The sequence below is a fragment of the Echinops telfairi genome, unplaced genomic scaffold (genome assembly GCF_000313985.2).
Source record: "Echinops telfairi isolate 266 unplaced genomic scaffold, ASM31398v2 ScPeMD7_37;HRSCAF=141, whole genome shotgun sequence".
Taxonomy (NCBI): domain Eukaryota; kingdom Metazoa; phylum Chordata; class Mammalia; order Afrosoricida; family Tenrecidae; genus Echinops; species Echinops telfairi.
The window spans coordinates 1701699-1722277 of NW_022103935.1; the positions used below are offsets into that span (position 1 = coordinate 1701699).

The 20579-nt window shown below is 62.8% G+C and overlaps 1 protein-coding gene across 6 annotated transcripts; it reads left to right on the forward strand.

The window, feature by feature from the left end:
- The first annotated feature begins 1580 nt into the window (after positions 1 to 1580).
- TNNT3 (troponin T3, fast skeletal type) lies at positions 1581 to 20041 on the forward strand. 6 transcript variants are annotated; one of them, XM_045290428.1, is made up of 16 exons: positions 1581 to 1617; positions 4479 to 4513; positions 4697 to 4710; positions 5182 to 5199; positions 7654 to 7671; positions 8940 to 8954; positions 10651 to 10683; positions 11253 to 11271; positions 13703 to 13748; positions 14989 to 15105; positions 15249 to 15326; positions 15592 to 15705; positions 15804 to 15913; positions 16132 to 16222; positions 18708 to 18748; positions 19955 to 20041. In XM_045290428.1, the coding sequence occupies exons 2-16, from the start codon at positions 4497 to 4499 to the stop codon at positions 20007 to 20009; spliced, it is 786 nt and encodes a 261-aa protein (XP_045146363.1). In that variant the 5' UTR covers positions 1581 to 1617; positions 4479 to 4496; the 3' UTR covers positions 20010 to 20041. The 6 variants fall into 6 exon arrangements, with proteins under 6 accessions (XP_045146363.1, XP_045146364.1, XP_004717234.1 ...); XM_045290429.1 differs by lacking the exons at positions 8940 to 8954; positions 10651 to 10683 and adding an exon at positions 8700 to 8711; XM_004717177.3 differs by lacking the exon at positions 10651 to 10683.
- The last annotated feature ends 538 nt before the right edge of the window (positions 20042 to 20579 follow it).

A 20579-nucleotide genomic window follows, 5' to 3' on the forward strand; every position in this document is an offset into this window, starting at 1 on the left:
GCCCGCTTGGGAGGCTGCTGGTGCCCAAATAAAGCCTCCCCTCCTACCCCGGGGCCACCCGCTGCCTCTCACCAGGAGCCCATGCCAGCAGCCCAGTGTGGAGTGGACAGTCACCCTCCTCTGCTGGCCGAGCACGGCCACTGCAAGGCCCAGGCCACCTGTTCGGCCCCAGGACACCCAGGACCAGAGCCAGGCACCACCAGTGTCTCCCGCGAGCCCACACGTGGACAGGGCGGACAGAGACCTCAGTGAAGTCTTCTCGTGGGCAGAGAGTGCGGTGGTCGCAGCCCACAGTGCACACCCCCAGCTCTGTGCATGGGGCCGGCTTGTCATGGGGGGTCCCCACTGGGTGTCCTGCAAGGGTGGTTTGCAAGCCCAGGAAAGCGGTCTCCATGGCTCAGGGTCCAGTGGTGCGGCCCAGCTTAAGAAGGAACCGGGGAAAGAATGGGCATGGTGGCACTCCACAGGAGGGCAAGACAGCAGGACACATGACCCCGAGGGCTCTGGAGCCAGGCGGGTCGAGGCCAGCTCTGTCCAGCTGCCTGCGGTCAGTGTCCCCTGTTATGTGAATACTCTCCTCCCTGCTGCCCGCATCCTTGGCTTCGTCACACGTAGGGATCGGAGACCTGGGGGCCTCCAGGAGACCAGCGGGCAATGGGCACTCACTCCATCCAGGTGCTGCCCCCTCCGTACCCCCGGCAGTTCCTTCCGTGCTCCCCCGCCCCTGCCCCCAGGAGCCGGCCCATGGGCCTGTTGGAAGCCAGGGAGCAGGACCACACTACGGGCCTCCATGACCCTCAGCCAAGGGGCAGTGGTGCCGGGCATGCAGGCGCCTCTGAGGCTGAGCTGGGGTGCCCACCACGTGCATGATGCCCCTGAGGAAGGAACAAGGGACTCTGGGGGCCCCCTTCCAACAGGATGCCTCATCCAATCCAGGGAGAGAGAAGCTTGGGGCCCGAGGGGCCCAGGCAGGGAGCCCAGGCCAGCAGCAAGAGCTGCTATGGGCAGCCTCCCTAGCCACCAGAAGCTGGGACCCAGTGCCCCTGCCCAGCCAGCCCTCTTCTCTTTCAGCCCTGGCAGGGGGTGGGGTGGTAGGAGGGTGTCCTCCAGACAGGGCTGCACCTGCAGACGGGGAGGCCGGGACCTGGCACGTTGTAGGAAGTGGGACATCCTGCCCTGGCAAAGTGACCCCTTCCCGGCCACCGGCGAGGGATGGGGTGGGCACAGGGAGGGTGCTTGAGGGTCCACACTGAGGCCTGGCCGAAGGAGCGTCCTCCCCATGTCCCTGGGGCCACCTGTCCCTTCCTTCGAGAATGTGTCTGTGCCTGCAGGGGTAGAGGTAAAAATAGAAGCTGACGCCCAGGCCAAGGGCGGGCTACCTCCTTCCCGCATCTCCTCCCTCCTCGCCGCCTCCTCTGCCGGCCATTCCTATACTTGGTAAGGGGTTTGTGTGGCCACAGCCCCTTCCCCCGCTGGCCACGTGCCTCGGTCCCCTGCTGCCGGCCAATGAGCTTCGGGCAAAGATCAGCTGTCCCTATAACCCTCTGGCCGAGGCTGAGTGGGCATCGCTGCAGCTGGCCTTCGGGAAGCCCGGTCCTCTCCAGACTCGCCGCTGAGGTTGGTGCCCCGGGCAGCCAGCGGCCAGGCCAGGGGCCCCCAGAGCTGGGCTGGGGGGCAGGACTGATTGATGTAGGGCACAAGGTGGAACCCCCTCTCATGTCGGAGGGCAGCGGGGCTCATGCAGGGAGGCTGAGAGGCACAGATGAGGGAAACGTGATCAGAGCGGGACTCAGTGGGAGGCCGGAGCCAGGAAGGTGGAGGTCCACCCAGGAGATCCAAGCCCACCCTGGACCAGCATGAGGGCCTGGGGGGACAGCTCTGGGCAGACGAGTCCAGCCCCGGGCGGATGAGGCCAGCCCCACATCTCCTCTGGCTCCTCTCATGTCACCATCAAATGGAAACCAGGGAGGAGGGCGAGGCTGCGAGCACTCAGGAGAGCACCCATGGGCAGGGGAGAGGGTACCTGTGGGCCCTGGCTGCCAGCACCGTAGGGGCATCTCCCAGGAGCCAAGGGGCTGGGGGTGGGGGGGGAGCAGGGGCCACACTGGAAGGTGTGAGGGTCTGGGCTGCCTTGTCTGCCCAGAAAGATTGAGGCCCCATCCTTGCCTGGGGCGTGTCAGTGGGCCCCCCCAACACCCCTCCCACCCTGCTCATGCCCCCATCTGCTCAGCGCTCAGCACCCGCCCCAGAGTGCCCAGGGCCAGCCCCTCTGGCCCTTTCTAAGACTCCCGGCTGGTTGAGACAGGAGAACCCAGGAGTGTGGGATGGGGAGGGAGGGGAGGCAGGGTCCCATGGCTAATGAGTGTCAGCATCTCTGGTCTCCCCCTCCTCCATCCTCCACTAGCAACCAGGAAGAAGGGGTTCAGGGTGTGTCCCCAGGGAAGGCTGACCACAGGGGCTATTCTCAGATCTGCCCCTTGGCGGGCAGAGTGGAGCACTGACCACCGGCTGCACGCTCAGCTGTCCACACCCTGCCCCAGCCCCCCCCCCCCATACACCGCTCTCCTTCCCCAAGGACCAGGGGCCATGGAGACCCCAGAGTGAGGGAAGGGGACGCCAAGACAGCTCAGTCTGACAACAGAGGCAGCGACAGCACCGACCATCCCCAGGGGTGCCCAGGATGCCCTATGGGAGGGCGTGTGGGATCTTCACTGGGGGACCTCTTAGACTACTTCCAGCTCAGAAAGACAGGTGGCTGGGTGGGGGTGGGGCGGGGGGGTCAGAGTGCTGAGGGGCAGTGTCTCAAACAGCTCCACCATCTTGAGTTTCTGAGCCGAGGCGTCTTGGCTGACTAAGGTACCTATTCTTGACACTCCAGCTGCTCCCAGCTCCTTAAAAATAACCCATCCCTGGGCCCAGGCCAGGACCCCCACCCTCGTGGGGCGGAGGCCAGTGCCCGCACCCAGACAGGCCAGGGTGGGCTCAGCGGAGCCAGGTCATCGGACTTCCCACTGCCCCTCCGACCCAACCCAGGGAACCGGGAGGCGACAGGACTGGGGCAGGGACACGGCAGAGCCCGAGAGGCAGGTGGCTCTGGATGGCAGGGGGTGCCCCACGCGGGGCACAGTGCACAGGCTGGGCCGAGGGGCTGAGCAGAGCTCCAACTGAGAGGAAAAGCCGGGTTCTGGCTAAAGGGGGCAGCAGAGTTCTGGGGAGAGGTGGTGGCCGCCAGGCAGCCTTCAGCAGGCAGCTGCTGGTTAATTCTGCGTGGCCTTTATGTTGCTTTGGGGAAAAAAAAGAAAGAAAAGGAACATTCTTGCAAGTGGGCTTGGAGAGCGGTTCCCACCTAAGAAATATGATGTCGATGCGTTTTTTGACGATGAACTCCTGTTTTCTGGAGCGGAGCTCCCTGGGGCCCCAGGGGTGCCTTCAGGCAGGCAATCATCGGCTGTCAGGGGCTCAGGCCTGGAGATAGAGAGCCAGCGTTTCCAGGCAGCTGCGAGGCCCCCTGGCCCTGGCTGCCGCGCTGGCCATGGCCAGCCCACGGGCGGACAGTCCCTGAGCGCTAAGCTGCACCTGGCCACGTCCGGCCCTGCGCTTCCAGCAGACATTGACAAAATCAGGAGCATCCCAGGGCCTGGAAAAGTGGCCTTGGAGTGAGATGGTGGTGGGGGTGGGGGGTGGGAGGGCCGCAGAGTACAGGCCTGCAGCTCACGGGGCCTCTGGCAGGAACCAGGCTTTAGAAAAGCTAGCCCCCTTCCCCATGCCCCGTGCCCCTACCTGTGGGCAGCTGTCTGTCAGCCCCTGTTGTCTGTGATTCTGCGTGGGGGTCACAGAAAGCTGGGGGGAGGTGGGGAGGGACACAAGCAGGAGGACCCCCCCCTTAATCAGAGGGGGCTATCTGATGCAGAAGGGGGCTTCAGACACCCACAAGGAGGAGCGGTCCTCTAGGGGGGCTTGGGGCAGAACGCTAGAGAAGATGCTGCGGGAACCAGGGATCTTGGGGGTTTCTGGAGACCCCACCCACCCTGCCTAGGCCACTAGAACAGACCACCCAGAGGCAGGGGACATGCCACATCAGCAGGGCTGGCGCAGGCGGTCCCTGGCCCAGCACAAGCCCATGCATTCTGGATGACCCGCGGCAGACAGTGCTGGGAACGGGTGTCAGCCTGGTGGGTGGGGGTGGGCGGCCACCCAGTCCATCCCCTCCTGGGGCTAGCGCCGGGGGTGGGGGAATCTGCGGCCTGCAAAGAAGCAAGGGGCCTGATGAGAGGCCCGAGACAGGAGGTGGGCACGTGGACACCCCCCCATACACACACACACAAACCAAGAGTGGGTCCTAGACCCCTGCCTGTGGATGTCGCCTCAGCCCCCCAGCTCCGAGAGCCTCCACCCCTGCTCCTGCACCTCCTAACCAAGGCAACTCCTAACTCTCTCTCCCGCTCTCTCTCTCTCTTGCTCTCTCCTCCCTTCTCCAGAAACAACCCACCGCAGCCATGTCTGACGAGGAAACGTGAGTGGTGCCCCAGTTGCCAGCCCCTCAGCCCAGCCTTGGGACCCTCAGACTCAAGACACACTTTCTGGCTTGGGGGAGTGGGGGCAGCAGGGAGAGCATGACTGGTGTTTTCTGTGAACCAGTGTGGACCAACACTTCTCTCTCTCTCTCTCTCTCTCTCTCTTTCTCGCTTGCCTACAGTGAACAGGTTGAGGGTAAGTATCAAAGCTGCTGTCCCCTCCCCGTCCGCCCACCCCCTCACCCCCGTCCCTGATCCACGGCACAGAAGACTACCCTCGGGGAGGCTTTGCTTTTGGTTGTGGACAACACGCAGCTTTCTTTGTGGGGGGTGCTGTTCGTCTGCGCCCCCCAGACCTGCCATGTTCAGTGGGTGGGCTTCAAGTGACCCCTCCCCATGATGACAGGCTTCCTGTTCGGCCACTAGCCCTGGGAGCCGGCTTTTCTGTGCCCCCAGCGGTGTGGCTGACGAGAGCCTGTGGGGCCACTCTGCTGTGCTTCCTGGGAGGACAGTGTCCTCGGTGGCGCCGGCCCACCTCCTGAACCTCGTCCTGCTGTCAGGGCAGCCTCCTCAGGGGCCCGTCTCTGCTCCTTCGCCTCCTCCGTCCCCCAGACCGGCCCTGGGCCTTTGCTAATGGCCACTCTCTTTTGTCTCTATCCCAATGCAGAGCAGTATGAAGAGGAAGGTAATTCTGCAGCCTCTGGAAGTCCCACCAGTGCCCCTGCCTCCCTCCTCTCAGCCCCTCAGCCCCCGCAGTGGGCACCCACCCTGTGCTGCCCTGAGCTCCCCAGTAGCAGCCAGTCGTCCTCCCCCATGATCCTGTGCCTCCAATCCCAACTCTCTCCCTTTCTAAACCGGAATGCACCAAGGTGTTCACCCATGGTCACTAACACCTCCTCCTCATCGCCCGTGGCGGCTAATACTTCGTCCTCATCCCCTATGCCATTGGTGATGTGGTCACTAACACTTTGTCCTCATCACCCGTGGTCATTACTATTTCATTCTTATCACCCATGGCTACTCGATCTCCTCTTCACCTTCCGGGCCACTAATACTTCACCCTCACCATCCATGGTCAATAATACCTCCTCCTCATCGTCCGTGGTCACTAATCCCACCTCTTCATCCCCAGTGACCATTCATACGTCACCTTCATGACCCTTGGTCACTAATATCTCATCCTCATTGTCCGTGGCCCCTAGCAACTCATCCTCATCATCCGTGGTCAATAATACTTTATCCTCGTCATCCGTGGTCAATAATACTTTATCCTCACCATCCATGGTCACTAACGCCTTCTCCTCGCCATCACTGACTATTAATACTCCCATCGTCCGTGACCATGAACTCTTCATCCCCATCATCCATGGTCACGACTACCTCATCCCCATCATCCATGCTGACTAACACCTCATCCCCATAGCCCGAGGTCATGCATGCCTGATCTTCATCCTTCATGACCACGAATTCCTCAACCCCATCGATTGTGGTCACTAATCCCATACACTCATCGCCCGGGGTCACTAATCCCTCACCTTCACCCATGACCACTAAGACCTCATGCCCCTCCTGCTGTGGTGTTTGGAGTTACCTGGCATTTGGCCATTACTAGTCTGAAGCAAATTAATATCAGGTGCCTTGTTGTGCACGCCACTGACCTCTCTCAACCAATCGCTCCGTCCCTCAGTCCCCATTCCCCTCTCAGTGCCTCTTTCTGTCTCTTGAGCTCTATATATCTCGTATGATGTTTCGGGGTCTCTGTCGCTCTTGCTGTGTGTCCCCCATCAGTATCTGTCTCTCTGTCTCCATAGCTCTCTCCTTTAGCTGCCTCATAACTGTGGTCTTAGTGTCTCTCATGAGCTAAGTCTCCTCCCTCAGTAGCTGTCTCTCCCCCTCAGTGTCGCTCTCTGGGTTTCTCTCCATGTCAGTCTCTTTTTACTCTGTCTCTCCCCCTTCAGTCTGTCTCTCCCTCCCATCTCTCTCTCTCTGTCTTTCTCAGCATCTCCCTTCTTCAGTGTCTCTCCACGTCTGCCCCTCGAGCACACGGCCTTCAGGTGTGGCGGGGCCACAGGTGGCATGTACGGGCAGCCGCAGGCATGCCCAGGCCAGTGTGGGGCTGGAACCAGTGCCGCTCCAGCCTCATGGTTCTCAGCTTCTGTGCTGGGGAGTGCAGGCACCCTGCCGGGCACCAGGCAAGCTGAGGGCTTCACCCTCTGTGCCGGGCAGGGCCTCCTGTGAGGAGTCCTGGAGCTATGTTTTGAAAATATTTTGAAAACACTTAGCTACCGTAACCACATGAACAAAAAAACGTGCCTTGTTTCCGCCAGAAAAGTGGATGTGTCCTTTCTGGGTGGGAAATGTGGTCTTGGGGAGGCCAAGCCTTCCCTCGGGCAGAAACCACCATGGGGAGGGGGCTGGTGAGCATGGAAGGACCTCCTGTGCTAAGGTGCCCTAAGGACCCTCAGGGTCCCCACTGCCTTGGACCAGGGCAGCCACCTCCTGGTGGACCTCCTTCCCGGGAAAGAATGTGGCCGGGCGGTAGAGTAGCCTGGCTCCCTGGTGGCTCCATTGTTGCCCTCTCAGATGGATGGGCTGGACTTCTTTGAGTGATACAGGTGCCAGAAGATCACTCCCCAGAGAGCCACAGGGTAACACCCCGCCCCGCCCCCCCCACGCCAGGGTTACCACTGTGGACACATTGCTACCAGTGGTGCCGCGCAGCCCGGTGTGTTACCTGTGGGACCCTGCGAAGACGTTTTCTTACTATCGGGGCCATAGTAGGAAAGCCAAGGGTCCCTGTTTGGTCCTGTCCTCTCAGGCCGGGACCACCAGAGGTGGGGGAGCCAAGAGGCCCTTCTGAGTCCCCACAGCTGCGTAATGAGGTCTTGGGAGCAGGGTGGGGGGCATTCAGCATGGTCGCAGGGTCCCTGGGGGTCCCCAGACCTCCCCACAGAGGCCCAGGCCATGTTCCCCCTTCTCACGGTGGCCACCCTCTGAGGCCGAGGCCCAGACACACAGGCTGGCCTTCCTGGGCCCACACTGACCCAAGCAGGTCTCCTCTCCTGGGATCAGCCCCAGGCGGACACTACTAACGACTTTCCTTGTCCCCTCTCCCCTCCGCCTGTTCCTGACACCCTAGAAGAGGCCCAGGAGGAAGGTGAGTGGGGATCTGGACCCAAGCGCCCGCCCAGACCTCTCAGCCCCTCGGCCCCAACTTTCCTCACAGTCTCCCCGGTGTGCCTGCTGCCCCCCCTCCTCCTCACCCCGCCCCCCGCTCACCTTGACCGGCAGCCCCTCGTCTCTAAGAACCTGTGTTATGCCCCCCACTTCCCTGACCTCTCCTCTTGCAGAAGTCCAAGAGAAAGGTATGAGGCAGGACTTCTGACCCCATGTGGGGCCCAGGGCCTGGCTGGCATCTGAGTGGGGTGGGGGGAAGGGATGAGGAGGCAGCAGGGTGCCCAGCTAGCCAAGGGGCCCCCCATGTGGCCCCAAAATAACCCACTAACCATCATCCCTGCTTGACTGGGAGGATGGAACCACCCAGACTCCCATCTCGCTGGCAGCCTGTTAAAACCCACCGGTGGGGCTGCCCCCAGACCGGAGGGGGCAGATTAGCCATGGGAGGGCCTCTTTGAGCTTGGGAATAGGGGACATTATGGCCGAGCCCCCTGGGAGACTAGCCTTCAAGCCAGGGGAGAGGGTGAGGTGGGAGGGGCACTGAGCCCAGGGACCAGCTTCACAAGGAACCTTCCTCTATGCTCGGGCTAGCCCAGCCCCCACGGGCAGTAAACCTGCTGGCCTCCTGCAGCATCCCTCCAGGGGCCCCAGAGTCCCCTCCATGGGGGCTGAGCCAGGGTGGGCAGCACGGCCCAGGGGAGAGGCCCCATCCCAGGAGCAGCACAGAGGGGGAGCCAAAGTGCACCCTCGAGCCTCAGTTTCCTGCTCAGGAAGGCGGGACCGGGTGGTCAGGGGACTCTGCGAACAGGCCACACGGTTGGGGCAACGGGGCAGGTGGCACTACCACTGACCCTCTCTCACTGGCCTTCCGCATGCGGCCCAACCCGCCTCTCCCGCTGACCCTCCGGGTGGCCAACGGGCTGTTCCTTTAACCTGGGATTCCTCCTCCTTTGACCTCTGACCTCTGACTTGCCTCTTGTTCCATGGCCCTCCTCCTCCCCCATGAAGTTCATGAGCCAGGTATGTGACATGACTTCATTGCGTGTGCCTTGTGTGCACACGTGTGGCCCCTGTGTGGTGTGTGCAGAGGAGGGACCAGAGGCCTCCACCCCCTGCGCTTGCTCCTGCCTGCTCGGCCTCCAGCTCTCCCACCCACCCCACCCTCCGTCACCCCCCACACAGTTTCACAGTCTCTCTTTCCCCCACCCTCTCTCCCCACGTGCCCCACACTGATGCCTGCTTCTGCAGAAGAAGTCCAAGAAGGTATGCCTGTCCAAGGCGGGCACTGTGAGGACCCTCCCACTGCCCCTCGCTCCTACTTGCCCTCCCCCACCACTAATGACAGCAATAGGGTCCCTGGGTGGGAGTGGGGGTCAGGCAGATGGGGACAGGACTGTCTGACCCTGGGCAGAGAGGGCGGAGGACCTGGGGCACACATCCCAGGCCACCACCAGTCCGGCGTGTGTGGCTAGCTTTAGCGAGAGCAGGGCTCTGGGTAGTGGTACTGGGGTCCTGGGACCCCCTTGGTCCACAAAGATGGGATGGGGAGAGCAGAGGAGGGGGGCAGGGCAGGCGGCCTCCACCCTGCCGCAGCTAAGCCAGCCAGCGGTGGGGAGAGGCTGTGGGGAGGGCTGAGGGGCCAGTGGGCTGAAGTCGAAAGAAGCCGGGGCGCAAGGTGGGGCTGGGGGCCGGGAGCTGCCGGGGGCATGCGTGCAAGCACACAACCATCAGGAGGGCCCCACCCTTTGCTGGGCAGGTGCCAGGCACGCCCGGGTGGAGGCAGCCCAGGGGGCCCCCGAGAAGGGGTGAAATGCCAGTCAGGGCTTGGGGCCCCAACAGGGGAGCTCTTCTTGGGCCCAGTTCACATACCAGACCATGGGGACACATGTCCCCAGAACACCGGGCCAGGGTGTCTACGGGCTGACCTCGGTCCACAGCACCCATCATCTGCTCGGCAGTATCCGGAGACCATGGTGGCCCCCAGAGGGCAAGGGAAGGGGCCAGCAGACAGGTGGGAGGGAAGGGGAGCCCGCAGAGCCAGAGCTCCTCACCAGGAGCCCCCCTGGTAAGCCCCGACCTGGCTGGGCTCTGCCGGGTCAATGTAGACAGACAGACAGCTTGGACCCTGCCCCCACGTGTTGGGAGAGCGACATTTGCCCCCAGTGAGGTGTCAGCTGGCGGTGGGTCCTGACACCCCACGGAGGCCTGTAAGCTGTGGCGAGACCACTGCTGGTGGGTCCAGGGTCTGACCAGGCTGGGCCCCGAGAAAGGGGTCTTCAGCTGCCCTGAGGAGGCCAGAGAGCTGCCCCTAGGTCATCCTGGCTCGTGGATAGGGAGGGCCAATCTTAGGGCAGAGCAGCCCCCTTCTGTGGGGTCCAACCAGGGCCGTGCCGGGGCAAGGGACAGTCAGGGTTCTCAGTAGGGCTCCTCGCAGCACCAGAAGCTAAGCCAAACCCTGCAGTGGGAGAGGGGCCAAGGGCCCAAACTAGGGCCCCTCCAGCCTAGCTGCTGCCCAGCCACTGAACTTCAACCCAGCTATACTGCTGGAGCAGTGGTTTACAAGGCAGGCTTACCACAAGGTCAGCAGTTCAAAACTACCAACCGCTCTGTAGGAGGAAGAGCAGGCTCTCGCCTCTCCTAAAGGCTGAGTCTCGGAAACCCACAGGGGTGCAGGTCTATGCTCTCCCACAGGGTCGCACTGGCTGTGAGAGGACCCTCACGCCTGTCCCCACACTGCTCACGTTCTCCAGGGGAGGGGTGATCTCACAGTGCAAGAAGGGCCCTGCCCTCAGGGACAGACGGCTGGACAGACGCCTAGGCCCCCACACAACGCCCTGCATGTAGGCCCTCCCTGGACCCTGCTGGGGGCACTAGTGGGCTGGGGGCCGAGGGGGGGTACCGCAGGGCGGGGGGGCGCCTCTGCACGGCCTTTCTCTTGCATATCTGCTTGGCCCTGAAGACGCTGAGGCGGAGCTGGGGGAGGACGAGGAAGGTAAGGGCTGCCGCCCCCACCCACCCCTGCTGCTTCGCTCACCCCCAGGCTCTGCTGGCTCTGTCTCCCACAGCCACCAAGGACATGGACAGGACCCTCCTTCGCTCCCCCACTGGCCTGTCCACCAGTCTACATGTCGCCTGCCCCCACCCCTTCCCCCAGCTGCTGCCAGGGGCCAGGGCAGGCCAGGTCCAGAGAAAGGAGAGGGGCTCCCTCCCCCCGGGTCTCGCCATCCCCCGTCTCCTCAGTGGCCCGAGTGCCCTCCCTGTCCCCTGCCGTCCCCCCACCAGGGAGACCCTTTGTTGGCCCTCGTGCCCCTGTCTCCATCTTCCCTCTCGCTGTTGGCCGAGGACTCTGTGACCCACATCTGCCCCCCTCTTCTCCGGCCTTCCAGCCCCGGCACCCGCACTGCTCTGTCCTCAGCCCCAAGCCTGCAGTGGGGACAAGGCCCGAGTGTTCCTGGTGGCCTGGGGCGGGGTTTATGGGCTCAGTCAGAGAGGCACCTGGGGTCCCATGGTCTCACCTGGTCTCTCTCTGTCCCCTCTCCACGCCAACCTTGCGGTGACCAGAGGAGAAGCCAAGGCCCAAGTGAGTAGGGGCAGGATTGTGGGAGGGTTGGAGGGGGAGCAGGTGGGCAGGCAGGCTGGGGGCAAGGTCCTAGCCCAGGATCCAGGGGGTCTCAGTGACGGCCTCTCAGGCCCTCACTCTGTGCCCCAAGTCCCAGAGATCTTGGGTAGACCGTGATGTGGGCCATCTACGGGCGGGCCAGGGTCCTCCCGAGTTCTGTTCTCCAGGGATGGGTGCAGCCAGACTCTGGGGGTCCCGTCAGAGAGGCCTTCCTGCAGGAGGAGGCCTCCCAGAGCTACTGGCCGAGGAAGGCAGGGGCGCGGCCAGCTGTGGAGAATGTGTTGGGGGCCAAGGGTGCTGAGGTGGGGGGCATCCCTTCCCTTGGTGAACCTCACTCTGTGCCGTGGGGGGCCTCTGAGGGGCCTCACAGCACAGACAGACATAAGAGGGTGCTGGAGACTGCAAGGATGGGGGTCTGCTCTCTGCAGCTCGAAAGGACACGTCTAGTTTGCGGCCCCATCCTGGGCCTGGGGACCCCTCTGAGCTGGGCAGTGCGGCCTTCTGGGCAGAGTCTTTCGCCCTCCCAGCCCCAGCCAGGAGAGATGCCCTCTCTGTCCTCCTGCCGGTGCCGGGCACAGGCTTCCCCTTGGTCCTGTGGAGGTGCACCGCACAGGGTGCACCGCACAGGGTGCCCAAAGCCAGCACCCACTCTCCCGCTCCCCTAGCGATGCAGCATCACAGCCATGGGGGCGCGGTGGGCGCCCCCTGCCCTGGCCCGCCCTTTTCCACCCATTTCCATATGAAACTGTACGTGTCACAAGACCCTGTCCGCACTCGAATGCGCAGCGTGTGCTCTCCCTATGCAAACAAAACACTTCATTAGAGGAAATTTGGAAAATACGTAAACGTCTAACGAAGAGGCCAGGGCGGCCGGGAAAAGAAAGAAACAGAGAACGGGGGAAGCCAAAGGACCCTGGCTCCCCCCACCCAGCCGCCCGCCCGCCGGCCGACGGTGGAACAGGGTGGAGAGAAATAAAAAGACTTTATTTCTTTCCACAAGTTTTCCATGCACAGGGCTCGGGGAAAGGGGGGCGGGGGGCGGGACGTTCAACCGCATGGCCGTTTCTCAGACATTGCCCGTCTATAGGCCCCTGGTTTCTGCTTCCCGACAAGTTAGCTCTGTTCCTAAGTATTTTTCCGTGTTTTCCCATCGTCTTCTTAAATATTTTGAATGGCCACCGCCTGGCCGTCCATCGGGCAGGCCACAATGGCTGCAAGCATTCCTCGAGTGTGGGACCCAGGCGGGCCCGTGTTTTACTGTCATAAATAACGCGGGTGGGGAGCCCGTCCCTCGGTCAGCTTGTTTCCCTAGGCTGCCGGCCCAGAACTGGAATTACTGGGTCAAAGAGCATGACGATTCTTAAGGCTTTGGACATCCGCTGCCAAATAGCTTTGCCCCGAAGAGGCTGCCAAGGCCTCCCTCCGACGTGGCGGGCTGGGGCTCCGTGTGCCGCCTCCCCTTTCCAAGGACAGCGCCCCGCTTTCAGCCCTCAGCCCCCGTGCCGGGGCGACGGCCGGCTGTTTTCGTTGGGCGCGCCTTTGACGGCGCGGGAGGGAAGAGCTCCCTGGCCGCCTGGCTCACTGGCCGTCTGTCTCCCAGAGAATCGCCGGCTTGTGCCCCGGCTCATTCATCTAACGGGTGGGCGTCCATGACGCCCGTTTGCACAGGGATAGGAAGTCTGGTCCAGATTCGTGGCAAATATTTTTCCAGTCTCTCCCCCACTGCGCCCCACAGCCCCCACTTCAATGTTGGCCTCTTCCCCCACCCCAGCACCCTATGAAACACACAGAACGGGTGCTTCCTCTGAGTGCGGCCAGCCCTTGGGGCTTCGTCCCCTTGCTGGGAATCTTGGGACTGAGTGGTGCCACAGGCAACCGGGTCCACTGTCCTCCATGGGCACTTGGTTCTGTGGTGGGATATCACCGCACTGCCTCCAGGGCCTCAGACCCCCCTCGATGCCCTCCTCTCTTTCCCCTGGGTCCTCAGAAAAGATGGCTCCAGGGGCCACCCACCCACACTCCCAGCCAATCACCCACCCACCCACTCATCTGCCCACCCCTGGAGGCCACATAGCTCCCTTGAGTCCTGTCCAAACGGGCTGCCTTCACTTGTCTGTGTGTGAGAGCAAGGAGTCAGGACCCTGCCTTGGGGCACGGGTTTGCACATCCGAGGGGTTAGGAAGTCGGCAGGGCAGAGCTGGCAGAGAGGTTGGCATGTTCTTGTGTTCTGGGTGGGAGCAGATGTGCCACCAGCATGGTGCCCTCAGCCAGCTGAGGGTGCCAGGGCCGGCCTGGGCTGGGGTCAGGGTGGGGATGGGCCAGGCTGGCCCCTCTGGAGTCTCAAGTGCTCCACTCCTGAGCCTCTCTCTCTCTCTCTCTCTCTCCCCTTCAGACTCACTGCTCCCAAGATCCCAGAAGGGGAGAAAGTAGACTTCGATGTAAGTTTGTGGAACTCGGGTCAGCACGGTCTACCCTCTGTCCCCAGCCCACAGCCACATCGTAGACCTGAGCACCCACAGCTGGGCTTCCTGGGCTGATCAAGTCCACCTTAGCTCTTTCCTGGGCTGGAGGAAACACCTCCCAGAATAGACCTTGTCTCTTCCTCTCTCCTCTGCCCATCCACTCACGCATCCAACCACCAATCCATCCATCCAACCAACTATCCATCTATCCATTCAACCACCCACCACCCATCCATCCACTCACTGACCCACCCATTCATACATTTACTCACCTACAATTTCATCTACCTACCCATTTACCTATTCATCCATCCACCCATCCACCTATCCATCCATCCAACCATCCATTCATATATCTGACCATCCACACTTTCACCAAATCACCTATTCATCCACCCATTCATCCATCCACTTAGCCACCTCTTCATATATCCACCCACCCACAATTCCCTCCACCCACTCATTCACCTATCATCCGCCCACCCACCCATCTGTACATCTACCCACCCACTTGCCCATCCACCCAACCAATCAACCATCTACCCATCCATCCATCCATCCATCCACCCATCCACCCACCTATCCATCCACCCATTCACCCACCTATCCATCCATCCATCAATCCCCTAAACCACCCACCCAGAATTCCATCTACCCACCCATTCACCTATCCATCCATCCAACTATTCACCCACAAACCCATCCATCCACACAGCTACGCACGCATCCAATCATCCATCCACATAGCCATTCATATCCACCCATCCACATTTCCTTCTGACCACTCATTCACCTATCCATCTATTCATCCACCCACCCACCCGTTCATACATACTTCAATCTACCCATTCATCATCTATCCAATCCCCCATACTCCCTTAGCCCCATTTGTTCACCCATCCACTCATCCACTCACTTACTCATTCACCCATCCATCACCCATTACCTGCTTATTTTTTGTCCAGCAAATGAGCTCGCTGGACAGACTCCCCTCTGCCATGTCCCTGCCAGGCATGGCTGAGAACAGAAAAAGGGCCACCGCAGAGCCAGGCCACCCCAAGGGGACTGATGACTTCCCAGCCCACTCTGTGGCTCGGGGATCGGACAGCCCTGGCCCCTAAAGGGCCGTGGCTGGGCGGACTTGGTGTGGGGCCCGGCTCTCCTGTGTGGAACCGGGGGAGTGGTGGCGGGGGCTGACGGGCACCTGGGCGCGCAGGACATCCAGAAGAAGCGTCAGAACAAGGACCTCATGGAGCTGCAGGCCCTCATCGACAACCACTTTGAGGCCCGGAAGAAGGAGGAGGAGGAGCTGATCGCTCTCAAGGAGAGAATCGTGAGTTGGCGCAGCTCAGGCCTCAGCCCTCCCTGTGGCCCTGTGTGTCTGGGCCCTGGGTGACTGGAGGTGATGGGGGCGTGGGGACTGGGGGCCACTCTTGGAGGGAGGAGAGGCCAACTGACCTGCCACCTGGGCCGCAGGAGAAGCGCAGAGCCGAGAGGGCAGACCAGCAGAGGATCCGCGCGGAGAAGGAGCGGGAACGGCAGAACAGACTGGCGGTGAGGCCCCGCCCCCTCCCAGACCCATGGGAACCACGCAGGGCGCCCTGACCCTCCCTTCCTCCCAGGTGGGCAGCGTCCCCCCGTGAGGCGCCCGTAGTGGTCTGCGTGGCTCTGTAGCCCTCCCCTCAAGGCGGCGGGCCCCAACCCCCAAGTCCCTGGAGCTTCCAGAGAACTCCAGGTCCGGGACAGCGCCCTGGCGTCTTGGCTGAGCATGGCGCAGCCCCGACGCCCGCCTGAGGGTCTTGGCGACGGGGGTCCGCAGGAGGAGAAAGCCAGGCGGGAGGAGGAGGACGCCAAGAGGCGAGCGGAGGACGACATGAAGAAGAAGAAGGCACTGTCCTCCATGGGCGCCACCTACAGCAGCTACCTGGCCAAGGTGCGTGGGGCTTCCACGGGCGGAGGCACGCCCCTGCTGGTGGCCGTGGCCCCGGCTCCCGAGAGCCTAGCACTGCCCCTCGCGTCCCGGTCCCGCAGGCCGACCAGAAGAGAGGCAAGAAGCAGACGGCGCGTGAGATGAAGAAGAAGATTCTGGCTGAGAGACGGAAGCCCCTCAACATTGACCACCTCGGTGATGACAAGCTGAGGTGATCCGGGTGCCGGCGGGGGTGCGGGAGGTCAGCAGGCTGGCTGATGGGGCACTGACAACCCTCCGGCCTACACAGAAGCTTCCAGAACATTCACCTCGGAACTCACCTCCCGGGGTTTCAGCAGGTGTCTTGAGTTCAGCTCCCTGGAGGGGCTGAACCTGGCCCTGCCTGTCCAGAGCTTAACCGGCCACCTGTCCCCTTGCCTGCCTCCCCAGGGACAAAGCCAAGGAGCTCTGGGACACCCTGTACCAGCTTGAGACGGACAAGTACGAGTTTGGGGAGAAGCTGAAGCGTCAGAAATATGACGTAAGTGCAGGCCTTCTGGCCCACAGGCCCCTGGTGTCCTGATGGCTTGGGCAGCACCTCTTCTCACTGCCCCCCCCCCATCCTGCTGGGGCTGCCCAGGCAGGACCCCTGGCCCCAGAGGCTGGAGTCGGGCCACACTATCAGGCAGGCCACTAGGACGCCCCGTGTCCTGTGTGCAAGCTAGGCTGACCCCAGGCTGACCGGGTGTGAGGGAGTAGCCACGGGGCCAGGGGCTACAGGGTCCCCCAGCTGGCAAGGAGTCCCCGTGCTACTGAGCTCAGCTCTGGGGGACACTAGCTCCTTGTGCTGAGCTGTCCCCCACTTGACACCCCTGCAAACCCAGGTCTCGGCCACCTCAGGCCCTGAGAAACCAGCTTTGGGGCACCTGTGTGGACAGCTGATGCCCAGGGTTTGAGTGCTGTGTCTCCTTACACCGCCACCCAAGCCCCGGGAGCAGACAGACGCCTGCGGTCTCACCACCGGCGTGGGGGTGCCCCTCTCTGGGGGTGCAGGCACGGCCCTGGGGTCAGGCTGGGTCTGGAAGGCAGCCTGTCGTGGTGGTCTGAGAAGTGGGGTGGAGGTACAGGGTTGTCGCCTGCTCTTAGAGTCCCGGGGGCCTAGTGAGGGGTCCCGGGGTCCTTGAGTGCTGAGTCAAAGGGATGGGCTGGGGAAGGGGATTTGCTGCTGTCACTCCCCTCGGCCCGGTAGATGGGTTCTGGGCACAGGCTTGGGGCTCCCTTTGCTTCTCTGTATCCTTGGGCAAGCTGCCTCAACTCAGACATTACTGGGTGGGCAGGACAGCCCCTTCTGGGATGCTGCATGCTCAGGGCCAGGCTCACCTCACTCTTTCATGGCCATACACACCCACCCGCCGCCCAGGGGCATCTCGGGGCTGGGGGAGCCTAGAGGTCTCCCACCGGGGCAGCAGAGATGAGGGTAGACCAGAGGGCTCAGCCCCCACCCAGCCCCATAACCGCCTGGTCTTTGCAGATCATGAATGTGCGGGCCAGAGTGGAGATGCTGGCCAGGTTGTAAGTAGCCAAGTAGCCAGCGCCCGGGTGCGCTCCCCAGCACGGGGTGCTCGTGCATGGCACGTTGGTCGTACAGGACGCCGAGGCCGCGGGCACCGACAGGGCGCAGCCTCTGCCGCTCCTCCTGGCCCCTCCCTTGTAGCCCCAAGGGGCACCCAGGAGAAACGGGCTTGGACAGGACAGAGAGGATGGAAAGGGGTGTGGCCCCATGCTGGGAACCCCAGCCAGGGCTCAGGGGGCTCAGGAAGCACCCAGGCAAGGATGGCATGCTCCAGCAGCCCCAGCAGCTCTCTGCAACTGCCCCCTTGCCTTGCCCCCGGCCCGCGTCCTGCCGCAGCTGCAGGTAAGTGGTCACTCAGAGCGGTCGTGCGCCCTGGTCCAGGGCCCAGCACAGGCCACCGTGAGTAACAGGGAGGCAGCAGCCGGGCACTGGATCACAGGAGGCCTTCAGGAGTGGCCAGAAAACAGTAAGGGCGCCCTCAGACCACGTGCTATGTGGGGCGTGGCTGCTGCAAAGCACGCAGGACGTCGCTTGCTTGAGCACACACGCGTGAGGGCGTCTGAGGGGGACGTCCCATAGTGAGAAGGGCCATGCTACTACCTGTGCAGTGACATCCAAGTGTTGAAGCCCATGCAGGGCAGTGCTGACGTCCGAATGGCACGCTCACGTGGTGAGTGGTGCTGACTTCCATGTAGCGCCACCCACGCAGAGACGCAGGGCGGTGCCGGTATCTGTGTGTCATCTGCATGGTGAGCAAGATGGTGCCGATGTCCACGTGTGGTCTGCGTGGTGCGCAGGGCGGTGCCGATGTCCACGTGTGGTCTGCGTGGTGCGCAGGGCGGTGCCGATGTCCGCGTGTGGTCTGCATGGCTTACAGAGCAGTGCCGTGTCCGCGTGTGGTCTGCGTGGCATGCAGAGTGGTGCCGGTGTCCACGTGTGGTCTGTGTGGCTTACAGAGTGGTGCCGATGTCCACGTGTGGTCTGCGTGGCTTACAGAGCAGTGCCATGTCCGCGTGTGGTCTGCGTGGCATGCAGAGTGGTGCCGGTGTCCGCGTGTGGTCTGCGTGGTGTGCAGAGCAGTGCCGGTGTCCGCGTGTGGTCTGCGTGGCGTGCAGGACGGTGCCGGTGTCCATGTGTCTTCTGCGTGGTGCGCAGGGTGGTGCCGATGTCTGCGTGTGGTCTGCGTGGCACACAGAGTGGTGCCAATGTCCACGTGTGGTCTGCGTGGCATGCAGAGTGGTGCCGGTGTCCGCGTGTGGTCTGCGTGGTGCGCAGGGCGGTGCCAATGTCCATGTGTCCTCTGTGCGGTGCTAGTTTGGATGTAGGCTACCCAAGTGGCACGTGGGATGCTGCCAGTGCCCACGTGGTGATGTCCAAAAGTGGCCCCACTGGCCACGCTGGCCTGCAGAGAAGGCTGCGCCGCCGACACAGTAGGTCGCCCTGTCATTTTCAGATCACCACGCTCAGGAGCCGCATCGACCAGGCACAGAAGCAGTGAGTAGCCTGTGCCGCGCATGCCCACTGAGGACAGTGGCGGCAGCGCCCCCGCAGGCCTAACTCTTACTAACAGCAGGTGCGCCGGCCCAGGCCCAGCGCAGTGGCCAGGAGGACCAGGGTCGCCCATGCCTCTCTCCGCAGGAGACACTCACCAGTGTTTCAGCGCAGACGGGGACAGAGTCCAGGGCGAGCCTCCAATTCCATGGGGGATGGGGTGGGGGGAGTGGAGGAAAGGTCAGGGGACAGCAAGGGTGGCAGCGGGCCCAAGACCCAACCACCCGAGGCCCATCTCGGAGGACCCCGGTGCTGCCCGAGCTCAGGGTCTCGTGCCCCAAAGGAGCACAGTGGATCCAGGGGACAAATTTGGGGCTGACATTTGGGGCATTTTCTGCCCTCTCCCCACTGCCCTGGGCTCCTCAGGGCTGCCAGGCACCTGGCCTCTGCCTGGGGGGTCAGAACTACTGGGCCGTGCGTGTGTGGAGGTGTAACAGGCTGTCTGGGCCGACTCACTGACTCCTGCAGAAAGGGCTGGCCACCAGTGCCGTCCTCGTCCAGCCTAGCCATGGTGCTGGTGAGCCCAGAGCCTGGGGGGTGGGGGGGCTGAGATTCCGTGTCCACCTCCCTCAGCCTCTACCCGACAACCCCAGCTTCCTCGTGGGCTGTGGTGTGAAAAGAGTCCAGCCAGGGAAGTTTCCACCAAACTTATCCCTTTGGTAGTCACAGGGCAAAGGCCTCCCAGGGACCCCGGTCCTGCGTGCAGCCCGGATGAGGGCACGTGCTGCCCCCGTGCCTCTGGGCACTCCTTGGTACTCCAGGGATGCCAGCCCTGCCCAAAAACCTTCAGGAAGACACAAAAGCTGCCCGTAAGGCCACAGGCTGTCCAAGCCCAAAGCCCTTGGGCCATGAAGGAGAGTCAGGGAGGGCGGCTCAGCCCTTCACACCAGCCCCTGCCCCCTAACCACACTGACACTTTGCACCACGCCACCACGCTCAGGTCCTGGTCCAGGCCCAGGTAAGTCAGCACAGCTGGGCGGGGGGCCATGGGTGCATGCACACCAGGAGGGCCAGGCTAGACCCTCAGCCCAAGCATGTGGCCAAGCTGCCAAGGCCGGGGGGTTCTGGAGGCCCCGGGGGTGGGGGCGTGGAGCTTGGCTTGGTTCCCACCACCCTGAAGCTCAAGGCCACCCTGTCTCCCATCTGCAGCAGCAAGAAGGCTGGTGCCACGGCCAAGGGCAAGGTCGGTGGGCGCTGGAAGTAAAGACACAGAGCCAGCGTGGATACACGAGTCAGGGGGGCCCTCCCCGAGTGAGGCTTCCTCTGGGGCTCTCGGGAAGTCCCCAACAGGGCCTTTGACTCCTCCTGAGTACCCCCTGCGCCTCTGTCCACGCCACCCCAACCCCTGGGGCCTGGGAATAAAGCGAGCAGACCCCCCTCCAACAAGAGCGTGCTTTTCTGGGTGGGAGGGGGCAGCTCTGGGACTCGGGAGTCAGCAGGAAAAGGGGAGTCCTTCTCGGAGCTGAATGCAGGGTGCACACGGTCACCAGGGGCTCTGTGCACCCAAAGCTTCCCCATCAGGCCAGCACCTGCATCTCCTCGCCAGTGCAACTTTGCCGGCTACATCCAGTGGGCCCTGAGAGAGCTTTGCTGAGGGGAGGGGAGTGCCCCCCCCCCAAGGGGCATGAGTCCCGAGAACTAGCCGCAGACTTTCCAGGCTCTCCCCCCAACCCAGGGACATGCAGGCAGAGGGGCCCCAGACTGGAGACCCTTCTCAGAGGCCCCTGGGTGGAGCTGAGGCTACAGGCACAGGAGGTGGGGGGAGTGGGGCGAG

What these genes read in the sequence shown, in the direction of transcription:
- TNNT3 (XM_045290428.1), top strand. An exon ending in ACAGCAGCTACCTGGCCAAG is followed by an intron (nt 15,706 to 15,803) that starts GTGCGTGGGGCT and finishes CCGGTCCCGCAG; the next exon opens with GCCGACCAGAAGAGAGGCAA. An exon ending in TGAAGCGTCAGAAATATGAC is followed by an intron (nt 16,223 to 18,707) that starts GTAAGTGCAGGC and finishes TGTCATTTTCAG; the next exon opens with ATCACCACGCTCAGGAGCCG.